This window comes from Myotis daubentonii, chromosome 21 (assembly GCF_963259705.1).
Source record: "Myotis daubentonii chromosome 21, mMyoDau2.1, whole genome shotgun sequence".
Lineage (NCBI taxonomy): Eukaryota > Metazoa > Chordata > Mammalia > Chiroptera > Vespertilionidae > Myotis > Myotis daubentonii.
The window spans coordinates 17334855-17352280 of NC_081860.1; the positions used below are offsets into that span (position 1 = coordinate 17334855).

General features: G+C 58.5%; 1 protein-coding gene across 2 annotated transcripts in view; it reads right to left on the bottom strand.

Moving 5' to 3' along the window:
- Window positions 1-17153, bottom strand: part of TRPM1 (transient receptor potential cation channel subfamily M member 1) — a 34416-nt gene extending 17263 nt beyond the window's left edge. For both annotated transcript variants that reach the window (XM_059677930.1, XM_059677929.1), the window contains exons 1-10: window positions 16654-17153; window positions 10355-10434; window positions 9402-9597; window positions 7314-7527; window positions 6499-6623; window positions 5384-5555; window positions 3406-3580; window positions 2465-2588; window positions 1431-1503; window positions 597-697 (exon numbers count right to left, since the gene is read on the bottom strand). In XM_059677930.1, the coding sequence (XP_059533913.1) occupies window positions 597-697; window positions 1431-1503; window positions 2465-2588; window positions 3406-3580; window positions 5384-5555; window positions 6499-6623; window positions 7314-7527; window positions 9402-9597; window positions 10355-10434; window positions 16654-16728 (1335 nt within the window). In that variant the 5' untranslated portion in view covers window positions 16729-17153. The remainder of the gene's footprint in view (window positions 1-596; window positions 698-1430; window positions 1504-2464; window positions 2589-3405; window positions 3581-5383; window positions 5556-6498; window positions 6624-7313; window positions 7528-9401; window positions 9598-10354; window positions 10435-16653) is intronic.
- Window positions 17154-17426: the final 273 nt, after the last annotated feature.

The window sequence follows — 17426 nt, forward strand, 5'->3', positions numbered from 1 at the left end:
CTCCCTCTCATCATGGATGTTCCTATCTCTCTCTCCCTCTCCCTTCCTCTCGGAAATCAATAAAAATATATTTTAAGAAAAGACATATCGAGTGGTCATTTCTCCAAGAGCCCTGGCTGGGGTCTGAGACCCGGGCTGGCAGCTCCTCCTTCCCCCTGGTTCCTTGAGGTTAAGGAGCCACGTCTCCTCCTAGTCCTAGCGGATCTCCCGGCGGATCACCCCCGAGGACCATGTGACCGGGGGAGCACCTACTGTGCGCCCCCGAGGACCATGTGACCGGGGGAGCACCTACTGTGGGCGGCGGATCACCCCCGAGGACTGTGTGACTGGGGGAGCACCTCCTGTGGGCGGCGGATCACCCCCGAGGACCGTGTGACTGGGGGAGCACCTACTGTGCGCGGCGGATCACCCCCGAGGACTGTGTGACTGGGGGAGCACCTCCTGTGGGTGGCGGATCACCCCCGAGGACCGTGTGACTGGGGGAGCACCTACTGTGCGCGGCGGATCACCCCCGAGGACTGTGTGACTGGGGGAGCACCTACTGTGCGCCGTCTGGACAAGGTCGGGATGGGGGGGTGACGGGGGGACAGTCTCACCGGCCAGTGGGCCCCAAAGACGAAGATCTGGCTCCGCGCTATGTCCACGCGGTTCCAAGCCAGCGCCAGGCTCAGCTGGTCCGGGGCGGACGCGTTGGTTCCTGGGAAGGCAAGGAAACAGGCCACGCTCTCTCCGCGCCTGGACCGCCCGGTCCCGCGGGTGCGGGGCGGTGAGCTGGGCTCCGGGCACCCACGACCACCACCACCACCACCACCGGGTCTGAGCGCTGCTGCCTTTTCCTTTGGCTAAGAACGCCATCTCCTCACAGGGCTGCCCGGGAGGAGCGTGCAGGCAACCTCTTCCCATCTTTTTCTTTTTTAATATATATTTTTATTGGCCCCAGAGAGAGGAAGGGAGAGGGAGAGAGAGAGAAACATCTACCCCGGCCAGTTTGGCTCAGTGGCTAGAGCATTGGCCCACAGACTGAAGGGTGCCCTGGCCGATCCCCGGCCAGGAGGCAGCCAAGCAATGCGTCTCTCTCACATCAATGTTTCTCTCTCTCTCTCTCTCTCCCCCTTCCTTCCAATCTCTCTCAAAAAAAAAAAAAAATATCAATGATAAGAGAAAATCATGGATCAGCTGCCTCCTGCATGCCCCCCACTGGGGATCGAGCCCGCAACCCGGGCCTGTGCCCTGAGGGGGGATCGAACCGTGACCTCCTGGTTCATAGGTCGACGCTCAACCACAGAGCCCGGTGCACACTGAGACAGCCTGGGCAGCTGGCCAGCCCCGGGCTCTGTCACCGACAGACACCGTTCCGGGCAGGAGACAGAGATGGTGACCAGCCAGGGCAGCACCGAGAGGCCGGAAGTCGCCACCTGCCCGGAGCTCACCTTTCAGCAGGGCAGTCAAAATCGCCATCTCCATGTCCTGCTGGCCCTCGGCTCCCATCCGAAACACCGTGACCTGGACGCGGGTTCATGGCGAAAAGACTGAGTCAAGGGACGTTGGCGGCAAGAGGGAGGCTTGGGGCGCTTTCGACAAAGGACAGCAGAGACCGACACGTACGCCGGGCAGTGATTCTGGGAGCAAAACCTTCTTATTTTAATTATTATTACCAGAGGCCCGGTGCACGAATTCATGCACAGGTGGGGTCCCTCCGCCTGGCTGGCAATTGGGCCAATCGGGGTGTCTCCTGGCCGATCGGGGCAGGCTGGCTGGGGGGAGGGACCGCGGATGGTTGGCGACCGCAGGGGTTTGGCTGTGGTAGCGCACTGGCCACCACGGGGCAGCTCCTGCATTGAGCGTCTGCCCCCTGGTGGTCAGTGCGCGGCATAGCGACCGGTTGACCGGTCTTTCGGTCCCTTGGGCTTTTATATATAGAGATTATTTTAATGTGTTTATATTGATTTCAGCCCTAGCTGGTTTGGCTCAGTGGCTAGCAGTGATGGCGAACCTATGACACGCGTGTCAGAGGTGACACGCGAACTCATCTCTTTGGTTGATTTTTTCTTTGTTCAGTGGCATTTAAATATTATAAAATAAATATCAAAAATATAAATCTTTGTTTTACGATGGTTGCAAATATCAAAACATTTCTATACGTGACACGGCACCAGAGTTAAGTTAGGGTTTTTCAAAACGCTGGCACGCCGAGCTCAAAAGGTTTGCTTGCCATCACTGGGCTAGAGCGTCGGCCCAGGGACTAGGGGTCCCGGGTTCGATTCCGGTCAAGGGCACGAACCTCGGTTGCAGGTCCCTCTCTGGTCGGGGCGCGTGCAGGAGGCAGCCCATCGATGTGTTTCTCTCACATCGATGTTTCTTTTCGCCTTTCCCGCTCTCTTCCACGCTCTCCGAAAAATCAATGGGAAAAATATCCCCGGGTGAGGATTTTTTTAAAAAAACCCAAAAAGCCGCAGACACTCACAAGCGCCTTCCTCTTCATGCACTCCGCGACCGCCGCCAGCAGCTGCAGCGCCTGGGTCCTGCCGTAGTTAAAGGTCTTCTGGATGGTGACGAGCAGCTGGTCCCTGAGCGGTTCGCTGATGACCCTGTTCGAGGGAAACGCCGCAGGGAAGAGAGACAGCTCGCGTCAGGCCTGTCCGCCTGGTGTCTTTTTTTTTTTTTTTGGTTTGTGCATCCTCATCCGAGGATAATTTTTCATTGATTTTCAGTGAGAGTGGAAGAGAGAGGGAAACACAGGAACATCGATGTGAGAGAGACGTATCAATGGGCTGCCTCCTGCGTGAGCCCCGACCAGGGCCCGGGCCGGAATCGAACCCGGGGCCCTTCAGTCCGTGGGATGATGCCCTATCCACTGAGCCACACCGGCCAGCCAGGGCCACCTGGTGTCTTTGATTGGAAACGTTTTCCCCCTGAGGGGCTCCCTGGATAGAAGAGGGAAGAAAGGGGACCAGAGTCTAAAACTGCCTTCACGCCTGTCCTCAGTCCCAGGCTTGTCGAAACCCATCGACGGGGAATGCGGGTGAGAGAGAGGGTGTCCCCCAGACGAAGAATTCCGGGAGCAACACCATGGTCTCCCAGGCTCCCTCCCACGCCGACCTGGGGAGCTGGGAGAACCCAGCCCAGGTTCCTTCTTGAGCCTGGCCAGCGAGGCTCAGTGACTGAGCACCAACCTAGGAACCAGGGGGTCCCGGGTTCGATTCCTGGTCAGGGCACAGGCCCGGGTTCCACGGGGGACGTGCAGGAGGCAGCCGGTCCATGATTCTCTCTCATCATGCGTGTTTCTCTCTCTCCCTTCCTCTCTGACACCAATAGAAATGCATTTAAAGAGATTCCTTCCCGAACATTTTTTCGGAACGACCGAGGTTTCCGGCCCCGCCCTGCGCACCCCGTCAGGAATCCTACCCTCCTTCCTCACAGTATTTGTGCGCGAACGACAGAATGTCCGAGGCCCGCCCGCTGCCGTCGCAGACCACCACGGGGACCGGCGGCTCCTCGCGGAGGTACTCCAGGACGACGGAGAAGACGTTGGGGCCGCCTTCCACCACCAGGCCCACGACCGGCACCCCCTGGCCCAGCCCTGCAGGACACACACAGTCCCATCAGACCCCCCCGCCCAGCCCGATCCCCTCCCCCTGTCCGTTCCTGTTGTGGTGAATCCTCACTGGAGGGTGTTTTCCCACTGATTTCCAGGGAGGGTGGGAGGGAGGCGCAGGGAGAGAGAAACATCGATGTGAGGGAGACACATTGCTGGGTTGCCTCCCGCGGGCCACCCGACAGGGCTGGAGACCGAGCCTGCACCGAGGTCCGTGTCCTTGACGGCAAGCGGAACCTGTGACCCTTCCGTCTGCAGGTCAGCGCTCTATCCGCTGAGCCACACTGGCCAGGGCTCGTTTATTGTATTTTATTGATTTCAGAGAGGAAGGGAGAGGGAGAGAGAGAGATAGAAACATCCATGATGGGAGAGAACCACGGATCGGCTGGCCTCATGCACGCCCCCTCCCGGGATCGGAGACAGCAACCCGGGATGTGCCCTCGACCGGGAATGGAACCGGCCACCTCTCAGTTCATGGGTCCGAGCCCAACCACTGGGCCACACCGACCGGGGCTGCCTCGGGAGTTATTTGATTAACGTCAACCAACGCCAAGTAGGAGACGTGTCCTTGGTCTCGAAGCTCTGAAGGCCTTCCTTCGATGAAATGGATACATGAGGGGATTCCGGAACCTCAAATGGGAGGGGGTAGCAGTTCCGGTTGGCCCCCATGATGCATTTCTGCAGCCAGGAACTTGGAAATATGTTGACCAACTCTTAACCCGAATAATCTCAGTTCAGTTCCGTTCGGCAAACGTGGGTTCGAGGGTCTGCTATGGCCCGGCCGGCGTGTCTCTGTGGTTGAGTGTCAACCTATGAACCAGGAGGTCACGGTTCGATTCCCGGTCAGGGCACAGGCCTGGGTTGCGGGCTCCATCCCCAGTGTGGGGCGTGCAGGAGGCAGCCGGTCCATGGTTCTCTCTCATCATGGATGTTTCTCCCTCTCTCCCTCTCCCTTCCTCTCTGGCATCAATAAAAAAACATGTATTTTAAAAAGTGGACCCAGATGACATGGCCCCACCTGCCTTTGAGTCTTCCCCCCAAGACCGGCTTGGCAGGAATATGGCGGCGAAGTCACCTTCTTCCTCTGGAAACGGTGGAATTCGTTCCTCGTGGTTTAGGCTGGAGACGCCCCCCTCCGCCCCCCCGAAGCTCCGCGCCGAGAGAGGTGACAGCCGAGCACCCCTTTGCCGTCCCTGCCCCGCTCTGAGCCCGAGGCAAAGGATGACAAAGGGAAGCCCAGCAGCCCCGTGGCCGCGTGGAGCCAGCGGCGTGAAGCGTGCAAGTCCGGAGGAATCGAACACAGGAGAAGGACACATCCCGTCGCCAGCCCGTGCGTCCAGGAGACCCGACTCTCAGAAACCCACCACTGCTCAGGGCGGCCGCCCCAGCCAAGCTGTCAGCCTCACAGGCTCTTTGATTGACCTTCCTTTTCCAGGTTGTCTTCCACAGAAACCCTACCAGAGCCCGGCCGGCGTGGCTCCGTGGTTGAGTGTCAACCCAGGAACCAGGAGGTCACGGTTCGATTCCCGGTCAGGGCACAGGCCCAGGTTGCAGGCTCCATCCCCAGTGTGGGGAATGCAGGAGGCGGCCGATCCATGATTCTCTCTCATCATTGATGTTTCTCTCTCTCTCCCTCTCCCTTCCTCTCTCTGAGATCAATAAAAATACATTTTTTTTAAAAAAGAAAGAGGGTCAAATCAAGTCGTCTTCTGTGGATCTAACAGGGACACGGTTAAGGCTTTACACCCCCCGGACGGTTGGGTGGCCGTGGCCGTGGCCGGGACTCACGTGTGTTGATCTTCTGCAGGGAGATGTGCTTCTCCAGCTGCCGCCGGAGCGTCACCTCGGCGCCGTAGCGGCCCAGCGTGCCGTTGTCGGCCAGGATGAAGTGCGTGTGGGCGCTGTTGAGCACGGACAGCTTGCTGAGAGGGTTGGACATGGTCTGGTAGAGTCTGGTCACCTGACAAGAGGCACAGCTCCCGTCAGAGCCGCAGCCCTGGCGCGGTCACGCCCGCGGGGGCAGCCGGGACGCGGATGCAGGCAGCTATGCCCCGGCTCCCTGTGCAGTGGGGCCTGCTGTCCCTTTCCTGTCCTCTCTCATGATGGACTTTTTTTTTTTTAATTTCTATATAAAATTATTTTTTTATTGATTTCAGAGAGGAACGGAGAGGATGAGAGAGAGGGAAACATCAATGATGAGAGGAAGTCATGGATCGGCTGCCTCCTGCATGCCCCACACTGGGGATGGAGCCCGCCATCCGGGCCTGTGCCCCGACCGGGAATCGAACCGGTGACCTCCTGGTTCGATGCTCAACCACAGAGCCATGCCGGCCGGGCTGAGGAATAAATTACTTTTAGATAACGCCAACCCAGCCATTGTACTCCTGGGCACTGATGACAAAGCAATGAAAACCTATCTTAACACAAAATCCTATACGTAGCCCGGCGATATGGCTCAGTGGTTGAACGTTGACCTATGAACCAGGAGGTCACGGTTCGATTCCCGGTCAAGGGCACAGGCCCGGGTTACGGGCTCGATCCCCAGTGTGGGGCATGCGGGCGGCGGCCGCTCCGTGATGTCTCATCGATGTTTCTAGCTCCCTGCTACTCTCCTTTCATCTCTCTCTCTAATAATAATAATAATAAATTAAATAAGAAACAAATAACCACGTGAATTAAGAAGGCCCTGGTGGTGATGTCCCGTCACGGTTTGGCAAGACGTTGGTTACGGTGGCCGAGAGGGAAGAGGGGTCGATGGGAGCCCGTCTTCCTCATTCCGTACAACTGCAGGGGGACCCGCCACGACCTCAGAGGACAGTCTTGGGTTTTCTTTAAATTGCCGGCGTCCAAAAGCGACCATACTGGTGAACGATCAATGGCCCAGCCGGGGAGGAGGCACTCACGTCCTTCCCGATCAGGTCGTCCGTGTTCTCCACGAGGCCCCAGGGGGCGATGCCGATGGCGCAGACCCGGCCCCGGGACTTGGAGGAGTGGTCCTTCAGGGCGTCCCCGACGTGGCTGATGACCCCTGCGAGCAGCCGGGAGGCCCGTGAGTGAGGCCCCCTGTGGGTGGGTGGGGATAGAGGGGGCTGGGGGGGAACCCCTTCTCCGGCCACTCCATCCCTGGGGAACGGGTGGAGACATGGTGATCTTTGCCATTGAAAGAAGGTACCCCGGGCTCTGGCGGCCTGGCTCAGTGGTTGAGCCTTGACCTGTGAACCAGGAGGTCACGGTTCCATCGCCGGTCAGGGCACAGGCCCGGGTTGTGGGTTCGATCCCCAGTAGGGGGCGTGCAGGAGGCAGCCCATCAGTGATCCTCTCTCATCATGGATGTCTCTCTCTCTCCCTCCCCTTCTGCAATCAATAATATATTTATATATTTCTTTTTCATCTTCGCCCGAAGACATTTTTCCATTGTTCTTTTAGAGAGAGGGAAAGACAGAAACATCGATGTGAGAGACACACATCAATGGGTTGCCTCCTGCACACGCCCCGATCAGGGCCCGGGCCGGGGAGGAGCCCGCAACCTGGGCCGGAATCGAACCCGGGGCCCTTCCGCCCACCGGCCGACGCTCTATCCACTGAGCCAAATCGGCTCAGGCAATAAAAATATTTTGTTTTCTTTCTTAAAAACATATTTTTAAAAATAAAAACCCAAACACGACCTCGGGCTGCCACACACGTGGCGTTTCCTTGCTCTCGGGGGCCGGGCGCTCACCCGTGCTGACGCCCCCCGTGAAGATCCAGGCGCCCGTGGTCACAGCGGCCTTGACCAGGCCCTTGCCGAACACCTGCTTCAGCTTGGGCTGCATCGGGAAGCTCTGGAGGCCGCCGTGCACGGAGATGAGGAGCTTGGGGAGTTCCAGCTGCCAGTCCTTCACCATCAGGTGCAGCAGCGCGTCCGGCTTGGTGTCGTAGGACACGCGGATGTACTGCAAGAGAGGGCGTGGCGCTGAGCACGCGGGCCCCGGGCGGGGGGCCGGGCCGGGACTGTCGCTCCCGTCCAAGCAGGAGCCCTCCCGCCTGGCCGGCGTGGCTCAGGGGTTGAGGGTCGACCTAGGAACCAGGAGGTCAGGGTTCGATTCCCGGTCGGGGCACAGGCCCGGGTTGCGGGCTGGATCTCCAGTGTGGGGCGTGCGGGAGGCAGCCGGTCCGTGATTCTCTCTCATTGATGTTTCTCTCTCCCTCCCTCTCTCTTCCTCTCTGACATCAACTTAAAAAAAAATTTTTTTTTTGAAATTGCCCTCTGGCTTTCTCTCCCTCAGGTTCTGTGACCTCTACAGGAGCCCATGGCGAAGAGACCGGAGGAAACTTTTTTGGGGGGGGGAGCAGGGGGAGTGGGGGCTGCCAGATGGAGCAAGGAAACTACAGGACGTACGTAAACTACAAGTGAACGACACTTGAATTTGATACGAGCACCAGAAAACGTCTTAGGGCCCTGGCTGGTGTGGCTCAGCGGATAGAGCGTTGGCCTGTGAACCAAAGGGTCTGGGGTTCGATTCCCGGTCGAGGGCATGTACCTCAGGTGCAGGCTCAATCCTGGTGCGGGAGGCAACCCATCGATGTGTCTCCCTCCCATCGATGTTTCTCTCTCTGTGTCTCTCCCCCTCCCTTCCCCTCTCTCGGGTGAGGGTTCACCAAAGAATAATTACAATAATAATAATAATGAAGTGGTGCACTGTGGTTTTCTTTTAAAAAAAGGAGAAAAGCAGTTGTAGAGACGGCCTGACTGGGCGCGTGGGAGTGTGACTCAGCGCTGGCTGAACGGAGCCCAGCGCTCCGCCTCCCCGGCTGGCAGGGCTCCAGGCCGAGGGCCCTCCCTGTTCACACGCAAACGGGACAAGCCCTGGCCCCCTCGGCCAGCTGGGCACAGACCAGGGGGGCGAGGATGGACTTCAGAGGGAACCACGTCCAGGCGCCCCTCCCCTGTCCCAGGAGGGGGGACGGTGCCCGGCCAGAAAGCAGAACCAGACAGCCCACCAACCAGCACGTCACCCCTCCCGCCCCCAGGGAGGCAGGACGAGGAAGCAGCTCCCAGCGTCTGGGCCAAAAGCATGGTCTGTGCACTCACAGTTTGGGTGCGGATCTTAGGGGCACGACTGGTTCCTTATCACGGCGCCCAGTTTCTAAGCCCTGGCCGGGGGGCTCAGCCAGGTAGCATGTCGTCCCAAAACGCCAGGGTCGTGGGTGCGATCCCCGGTCAGGGCACACACCCAGGTCGTGGGTTCGGTTCCCAGTTGGAATGTGTGCGGGAGGCAACCAGTCGATGTTTCATTCTCACATCGATGCTTCTCTCCCTCTCTCTTCCTCTCCCTCCCCCTCTCTCTCTCTCAAAAAAAAAAAAAATCCATTAAATAAGTAGAACAACAAATTAATGTCTCTCTAAAATAAATAGTATTTTTTAAATCTCGTGGCTAAAATGCTGAGCATGCAGATATATTTCTTTTTATAGAAGTACGTCTTTATTGATTTCAGAGAGGCAGGGAGAGGGAGAAACATCACTGATGAGAGAGAATCATGGATCGGCTGCCTCCTGCACGCCCCACACTGGGGATCGAACCCACAACCCCGGCTTGTGCCCTGACCGGGAATCGAACCCTGACCTCCTGGTTCCTAGGTCGGCGCTCCGCCACTGAGCCACGCCGGCTGGGCACAGGTGTATTCCCTGTCTTTGCCAGGAACCATCCTGGAGGATTGAGTGATGCCCCTGAAAGAAGACCCAGGTGCCCAGGTCTGGGTGCCTGGGGGGCTGGGGCTCTGACGGGGGCTGTGGGCTGGGTGACGGCCCTGCCTCAGCCCGTCTCACCATGGCTTTGTTGCAGTATCCGCCGCCCTGGAACTCCAGCGTCCCGTAGGCATCGGTCGGGTAGGCCTGGGTGTGTCTGCCCACAGACCATTTCTCTGGCGGAGCCTCCAGCTCTGTGCTCTCCTCCCCATTTTTGCTGGATGTTACGCTGGGCAGAGGGGGGATATGCAGGGCGATGAGCTGGCCACAGCAACACCTGAGAACAAAGGCAAAAACAGTCTTTTCTCCCCCACCCCCCTCTTTTAAAATATCCTTTATAATAAAGGCCTAATATGCTAAGTGTCCATCCGACCAGTCGCTATGACACGCACTGACCACCAGGGGGCAGACGCTCCGACCGGCAGGTTAGCTTATTGCTGGGGTCTGGCCGATTGGGACGGGGCAAGACGGGCCGGACTCGCCCTGGAGCCCTCCCGCAGCCCCTCCCTGGCCAGCCAATCTCCCGCGGTCCCTCCCCGGCCTCTGAAATATTTCCTCTAATTAATTTCCTTTCCATGTGCACGGATCCATGCACCGGGCCTCTAGTGTTTTTGTGGATTTTGAAGGAAGGAAGGGAGAGGGAGAGAGAGAGAGAGAGAGAGAGAGAGAGAGACATCCATGATGAGAGAGAGTCGTGGGTCGGCCGCCTGCTGCACGCCCCACTCTGGTTTTCATTCTGGCTTCGGTCTGAGGAGGCACTTAGCCGCGTGTCTGCGCAGGGCGACTGCAGGGCGGCCCTAGAGGGTTCCATCGGGGAGGCCCAGGCGCCCCTGAAGTTAAGGAGGGACGTTGAGGTGCAGCAACATGAAGATGGGATCTCTCTCTCTCTCCCCCACCCCCCTTTCACTCTGTCTGGAAATCAATGGAAAGAAATATCCCCGGGGGAGGATCAAAATAAAAAGAAAGAAGAGTTGCCGGCACCCGGGCGCCCCGGGCGGGTCTGGACGGCGGCTCCCCTGCGGCTCCCAGGTCACCTGCTGGGGTCCTTGGTGCTGGGGATGACGAAGACGCATTCCCGCCTGCAGAAGGTCTTCTCAATCCACGCCTTCTGTCCCTGGGAGACAAGGAGGTGGGCGTGAGGCCCAGGTCTCCCCCAGCTGCCCTCAGCGTCCGTGCATCCCGGTCTGTAAAATTCACCCGCCTGCCCTTCGCGGGACGGCCCCCCAAAACGTCCGAGTCGCCCCGGCCGGTTCGGCTCAGCGGGTACAGCGTCGGCCTGCGGCGGACCGAGAGGGTCCCGGGTTCGAATTCCGGTCAGGGCACATGCCCGGTTGCGGGCTCGGTCCCCAGTGTGGGGCGTGTGGGGCCAGCTCATCCACGATGCTCTCTCAGCATGGGTGTTTCTCTCTCTCGCCCCCTCTCCCTCTCTGTGTAACCAATGCAAACGTATTTGAAAAGCAAAGAAAGAAAAGAGAAAGCAGCCGAGAGCTGAGCCGGACAGGGCTGCGGGAGAAAGGCCGGGCCATGGAGGACAGACGCGTGTCCGTGAGGGGTCTGGCCAGGCCCGGCAGGGAGGTCCGAGGGCCCTGGGCTGAAAGAATTGGGGCTGCCAGATCCTTTTTCTTTCTTTTTCTCTTATTTTTTTTTTTCCCATGAAGAGACGGAAAAAAAAAAAACAGCCCATCTGCTGCAAACATGACCGATTAACGTTGGTACGATCTGGGCGGTGGGCGCCCACATGCTCACTGTCCGGTTATCCTCTGGGCTTCTTTCGTTAAATATGTTTTGATTGATTTCAGAGAGGAAGAGGGAAACATCACTGATGAGAGAGAATCATTGACTGGCTGCCCCTGGCAACCCGGGCATGTGCCCCGACCGGGTATGGAACCGGGACCTCCTGGTTCGTAGGTCAACGCTTAACCACTGAGCCACCCGGCCGGGCGGCTTCTCTGTGGGTTCTGATGGCAGGAGTCAGCCAGCGTGGAGCCCGGGGAGGCGTCCCGCGTGGACGGGGAGCTGCGACGTGCTCAGGAGTGAGGAGGGTTTGACATTCTGGCCCATGTCCACACGGGTGGGGACGGCCCTACAAGGAGGGGTGCAGGAGGGCGGGGAAGGCTGGGGGGACCCGCAGGGGCGGGCGGGGCCTGGGCCACAGGACATGGCTTGGGCCTGGTTGTCTGCAGCCTCGGAATTGGCTTCTGAAACCACGGGGGCTGGTTGGCCGCTGGGCGGGCCTCTGTTGACTCCACTGCCTTGTGTCTTTGGGCCAAAATTAACAGCGAGCCCCGCCCGCAGCCAAATGACGGGGGGACCAGTTTAGCCAAAAGACACCGCCGGCCTCCCGGGTCTATTTCGAGCGCGCTGTCCCCCTGCGGCCGCCTGTGGCCCCACGTGGTGTCGCCCAGTGGTTAGAGCGCCCGCCCTGGCACCCGAGAGTGGCGGGTTCGATTCCCGGTCAAGGGCGGGGACCCGGGTGGCAGGCTCGGTCCCTGGCCCCGGTTGGGGTGTGTGCTGGAGGCCCCTGATGTATCTTTAACCCGTATATCTTTTCCATCAACCTGATCCAATCTAGTTAGCCCTGGTTACTGGTTTAACCAGCCTAATCCACTCCAGCTAATCCTACTACTGGTTTAATTAACCGAAGTAAGCCAATCGAGCCAATCCCACCTACCGAGTTAAGCAGCCTGATCCAGGCAGGCTCATCCCACCTGCTGAGGTCAGCCAGCCCGATCCAACCTAGCTGCTCTCACCTGGCGATAGACAATTAATGCAGCCGTCCCGGCCGGTTCGGTTCAGCGGGCTGAACTGTCCCGGGTTAGATTTCTGTCAAGGGCACATGTCCGGGTCTCGGGCTCGATCCCCAGTGGGGGCCGTGCAGGGGCAGCCCATCAATGACTCTCTCTGATCATTGATGTCTCTCTCTCTCTCTCCCTCTCCCTTCCTCTCTGACATCAATAAAAATATATTACATTTAAAAAAAGGCCCTGACTGGTTTGGCTCAGTGGCTAGATCATTGGCCTGCGGACTGAAGGGTCCCGGGTTCGATTCCGGTCAAGGGCACGTACCTTGGTTACAGGCACATCCCCAGTAGGGAGATGTGCAGGAGGCAGCTGATCGATGTTTCTCTCTCATCGATGTTTCTAACTCTCTATCCCTCTCCCTTCCTCTCTGTAAAAAATCAATAAAATATATTTTAAAAACAGAAGCAGCAGCCAGCCTGTTGGAGCCGGGCAGTGGCCGACTGACCCAGGACTCGTCCTCTCAGGGAATCATCCCAGACCCCCCCCCCCCGCCCCGCCGGGCCATGCACGGGGCCCCTGGCCTCCCCTACGGGCCCCTGTGCAGCCGGCCTCCGCGGAAGAGGAGCTGGAGGCCGCTGGGAGCCAAGCCCACGCCCCGCAGAGCCGCACCGAGCTTACCTGGGCCAGCGGCAGAGCCGGGAGCGCGCAGCCTGGCCCCCCGCGGCCTCCTCCTCGGACGGGGCAGGAAGCTGGCTGCGGAGGACCCTCCCTTTAAGAGCGTCCACATGAGCGGCATGTGAGCCCTGTGCCCCGGCCACATGATCCCAGGCCTCAGGCCGCCCCATGTGGCCTCCCAGGAACACTGCCTGGGGACCCGGGAGAGGAGGGGGGGCGGGGACCTCCCCTTTGAAGGGACCCCCCTCCTCCTCCCCCGGCCAGTCCTTCCCTGGCTGGAAACGTCCACGTGGTTTGCATAATCGAGACGGTCGGAATCATCGGTCCCTCAGCTGCCCCTCGTGGGGGGGCAGTGCCCGGGCCCCGAGGAGCTGGGAGGAAGCCTCCCTGGACATTCACTGACCCAAACCCTTCTCCCAGTCGCCCGAGGCTGGGTCAGAGGTCAGGGCGAGCACCACCCCGAATGCCCCGTGAGTCCCCCCTGACTCTCTCGTCCTTGCCCGGGTGCCGAGCATCCCGGCCGACCCCTCCACCGGCAGCAGCCGGCGGGACCCCCCCCACCCGCGGTCACCCCAGGCTGCCAGGCCGGGAGCTGCGTGCGCCCCTACGCATGGTCATTCCGGCGGCAAAACGGCCACCTCCTGCTTCCCTCCCTCCTTCCCCCTTTCCCATGCCCGTGTTCCGGCCCGGCTGGCGTGGCTCAGTGGTTGAGCGTCGACCTCGGAACCAGGAGGTCACAGTTCGATTCCCGGTCAGGGCACAGGCCCAGGTTGTGGGCTTGATCCCCAGGAGGGGGCGTGCAGGAGGCAGCGATCCATGATTCGCTCTCATCACTGATGTTTCTCTCTCTCTTTCTCTCCCTCTGCCTGAAATCAATTAAAAAATATAAAAATAAAAATAAAGATCTATTCTCTCCAGCAGCCTTCGGTGGACAGGACGGTGTTATTGCTGCAGTCACCCTGTACCTGGAAGTTGTTCCCTGCGACCATCACCCTCCCACTTACCCCCAACCCCACCAGCCACCGCTCCACTCTCGGCTTTCCGAGAGTCTGAAAAAGCTTCGTTTGGGCCCGGCCGCCAGGCGGGAGAGCCCAGCACAGCCACAGCGCCCACCTGGCGCACCCTCAGCTAAGGGGTCCCAGCGCTGCAGCTCTCTGCACATGGGGCCCCGATGGGCCAATCTAGGGAGCCCAGGGCCCCGCCAGCTCAGCTCTCTGCTGCCCCCGCCTGGCTGCAGCTGCAGTTTGCTCTAGATTCACTGGTCGGGGAGGTGGAGGGAGAGTGAGTGCAGGGGAGGTGAGAGAGAGGAGGAGAGAAGGGGGGATAAGGAGAGGGCAGTTGGGGTCCCCCGATGCTTTCACACCCAACACCAGGCACAGCCCATCTCCTTCCCGTCTTCCTCCTTGGGCTCACCAGGAGTTTAGATCTTCATTTTTCTTTATTTTTTTATTTTATTATTATATTTAATTTTAATTTTATTTTTTAAATTTATTTTAATTTTATTTATATTATTTTATTTTTTATTTTATATTTTATGTTTTATTTTATTTTTAATTTATTTTTTAATAAAATAAATAAAAAATAAAATAAAAATAAAATAAAAAATAAATTAAAACTTAAAATACAAATAAAAAAATAAAATAAAATGAAATTAAAAATAAGATAAAAAAATAAGATAAAAAATTTTATAGAAGGCCTGGTCATCCCCAACCACCCTCCCCTGCTGGCCTGGTTTCTCCCAACTGCCCTCCCCTGCAGGCCTCTTTCCCCCCCAACCCCTCTCCCCTGTAAACCTGGTCTCCCCCAACTGCCCTCACCTGCAGGCCTGCCCCCCACCAACAGCCCTCCCTGCAGGCCTGGTCACCCCCCAACTGCCCTCCCCTGCAGGCCTGGTCACCCCCCAACAGCCCTCCCCTGCAGGCCTGGTCACCCCCCAACTGCCCTCCCCTGCAGGCCTGGTCACCCCCCAACTGCCCTCCCCTGCAGGCCTGGTCACCCCCCAACTGCCCTCCCCTGCAGGCCTGGTCGCCTCCAACTGCCCTCTTGTGTCCACATGAGGGTGCCATCTTTGAGCACATGAGGGCGGCCATTTGTGTGTAGAGTGATGGTCAATGTGCATATTACCTCTTTGTTATATAGGATTTTATCTTATTATTTTATTGAGGCTGTGGGGCCTTATTTGTTTGTTGTTGTTGTTGTTGTTGATCCTCACTCAAGGATATTTTCCCATCGAGTTTTAGAGCGAGAGGAAGGAAGGGGGAGGGAGAGACATCGATGTGAGCGAGACACAGTGATGGGTTGCCTCCTGCGCACGCCTGCAACCGAGGCCCATGCCCTGACTCAGGTGCTCAGGCCCTGCGGTCTGTGGGCTGATGCTCTATCCACGGAATCTAACTATTCAGGGCTCTTTAAAAAAAAAATTATTGTTTTCAGAGAGGAAGGGAGAGGGAGAGAGAGAGACACATCAGTGATGAGAGAGAATCATGGATCGGCCGCCTCCTGCACACTCCCTACTGGGGATCGAGCCCACAACCCAGGCACGTGCCCTGACCGGGAATCGAACCCGTGACCTCCTGGCTCCTAGGTCGACGCTCACCACTGAGCCAGGCCGGCTGGCTGCTTCTCCATCTCTTTATTACTCTCCCCAGATTCTAAAAGGATGGCTTATCCCCAAACAGTCGCGTTAAAAATGTAAGTCGCTTAAGAGGCCTCCCGGGCCCCCAGCGCTGCTCTCGGCGAGCTTAGCGACCCGGCCTGCTTCCCGGGTTCAAGGTTTTTATCCGGGGCCATTAATCACAGGAAAGCAGACATTAGGAGCATTCGCCTGCCAGCTGCTGCGCCTCCCTCCCCCTCTTTTTATTTCTAAAATACATTTTTATTGATTTGAGAGAGGAAGGGAGAGGGAGAGAGAAACATCCACGATGAGAGAGAATCACTGATCGGCTGTCTCCTGCATGCCCCCCACTGGGGGTGGAGCCCGCAACCGGGGCCTGTGCCCTGACTGGGAATCGAACCCTGACCTCCTGGCTCACAGGTCGATGCTCAGCCACTGAGCCACACCAGCCAGGTTGGTTTGCAAACTTGACCAACGTTGAAGTCTCCTCCCCTCTTGTTGAATTCTTTGCCCCCAGACCCCACTGACTGCACAAGGCGGGGTACCAGGCACCCGTTTCAGTTTGCTCCGAGTCCCGGGAGCTGCCTGACCCTCCGCAGGGGCTCAGTGTGATCCTGACCCTCACGGAGGGTCTCCCAGGCCCCACACGGCGCTCCCCCCAACATGCGATGGGGACCAAAGAGGGGGCGGCGGGTCCGGCGGCAGGGAGCTCAGGGGGCAGGAGAGTCATCCCAGGAGAAGCGATGGGGAGAGCCCAGAACTTCGGGGGTGGGGGGCCAGGTGCCGTGTGCCCCGGGGATCTGCACAGCTCACACCCCAGACGCAGCCAGCAAGGGCCGTGAGCTCCGTCTCTGAGGGTGGGAACAGCCAGGAGACCACAGAGGTTGGTCACCAGGTTGGCAGGAAAGGGGGACCTCCCCCCGCCCCCTGAGAAGGGGTTCGGATGCAGCAGCTCCGAAGGCAGGGCACCCCATCCCCATCGGCCGCGGACTGCGGAGGACAGACGCCCACTGACCAGGGTCCCTCTGTCGTTGTGTCCCTCTGCCCCCAGGCCGCCAGGCAACGCTCACCTCCTTTTTTTTTTTTTAATCCTCACCTGAGGATATTTTTCTATTGAATATTTGCAAGAGAGAGGGAACGACAGAGAGAGAAACATCGATGTGAGAAAAAACACATCGACTGGACGCCCCGATCAGGGCCCAGGCCGGGGAGGAGCCTGCCACCGAGGTATGTGCCCTTGACCGGAATCAGTCCGCAGGCCGGCTCTCTACCCACTGAGCCACACCGGCCAGGGCTCACTCACCTTCTGCGACCCCGACGTGGAGCTCTTGAGCGAGCCCCACTTGAAAGAGCTGCTCATCTTCCTCGGGGAGCCCATGACTGTCCCCTGCACCCCTCGGTGGGTAGGGCCAGACCCCCCCAACGAGGGCAGCCCCCTAGGGGGTTTCCGGACAAGGAGGCCAGGGGCCTGGGAGCAGGCTGGCTGCAGCCGGTCGGCCGGGAGGCGTCACACTGGCCTGGTCTGCCCAAATCGCGTCCGTCTATAACATCTGTCATCAGCCGTAATCCCTCCTCCCCCAGAGGTTTAGCGGGCGCTGATTTAGCAAATGGAAAGCAAAGTGGTGGCTGCAGAGAGAGGGTGGTCAAATGGGGGGATTTGGGGATCCAGAGAGGCACATCTCCAGGGCAGACAGCCCCCGACAGCTGGCGTCGGCTCACGGCTCCCTCCTCCCGGCCAGCAAGAGTGCACATCCCCCTGTCGACTTGGTGGCAATGAGATGAGCTAAATATATTTTTATTGATTTCAGAGAGGAAGGGAGAGGGAGAGAGAGAGAGAGAAACATCCATGATGAGAGAGAATCCTGGATCGGCTGCCTCCTGCACGCCCCACACTGGGGATCGAGCCCGCAATCCAGGCCTGTGCCCTTGACGGGGAATCGAACCGTGACCTCCTGGTTCAGAGGTGGACGCTCAACCACGGAGCCACCCCGGCCTGGCTTAATGCATTTTTAATTCTCCGGCCGTGCTTCTGTAAATACATGCATTTTTGCTTTTTTAAAATTATTTTTTATGCAT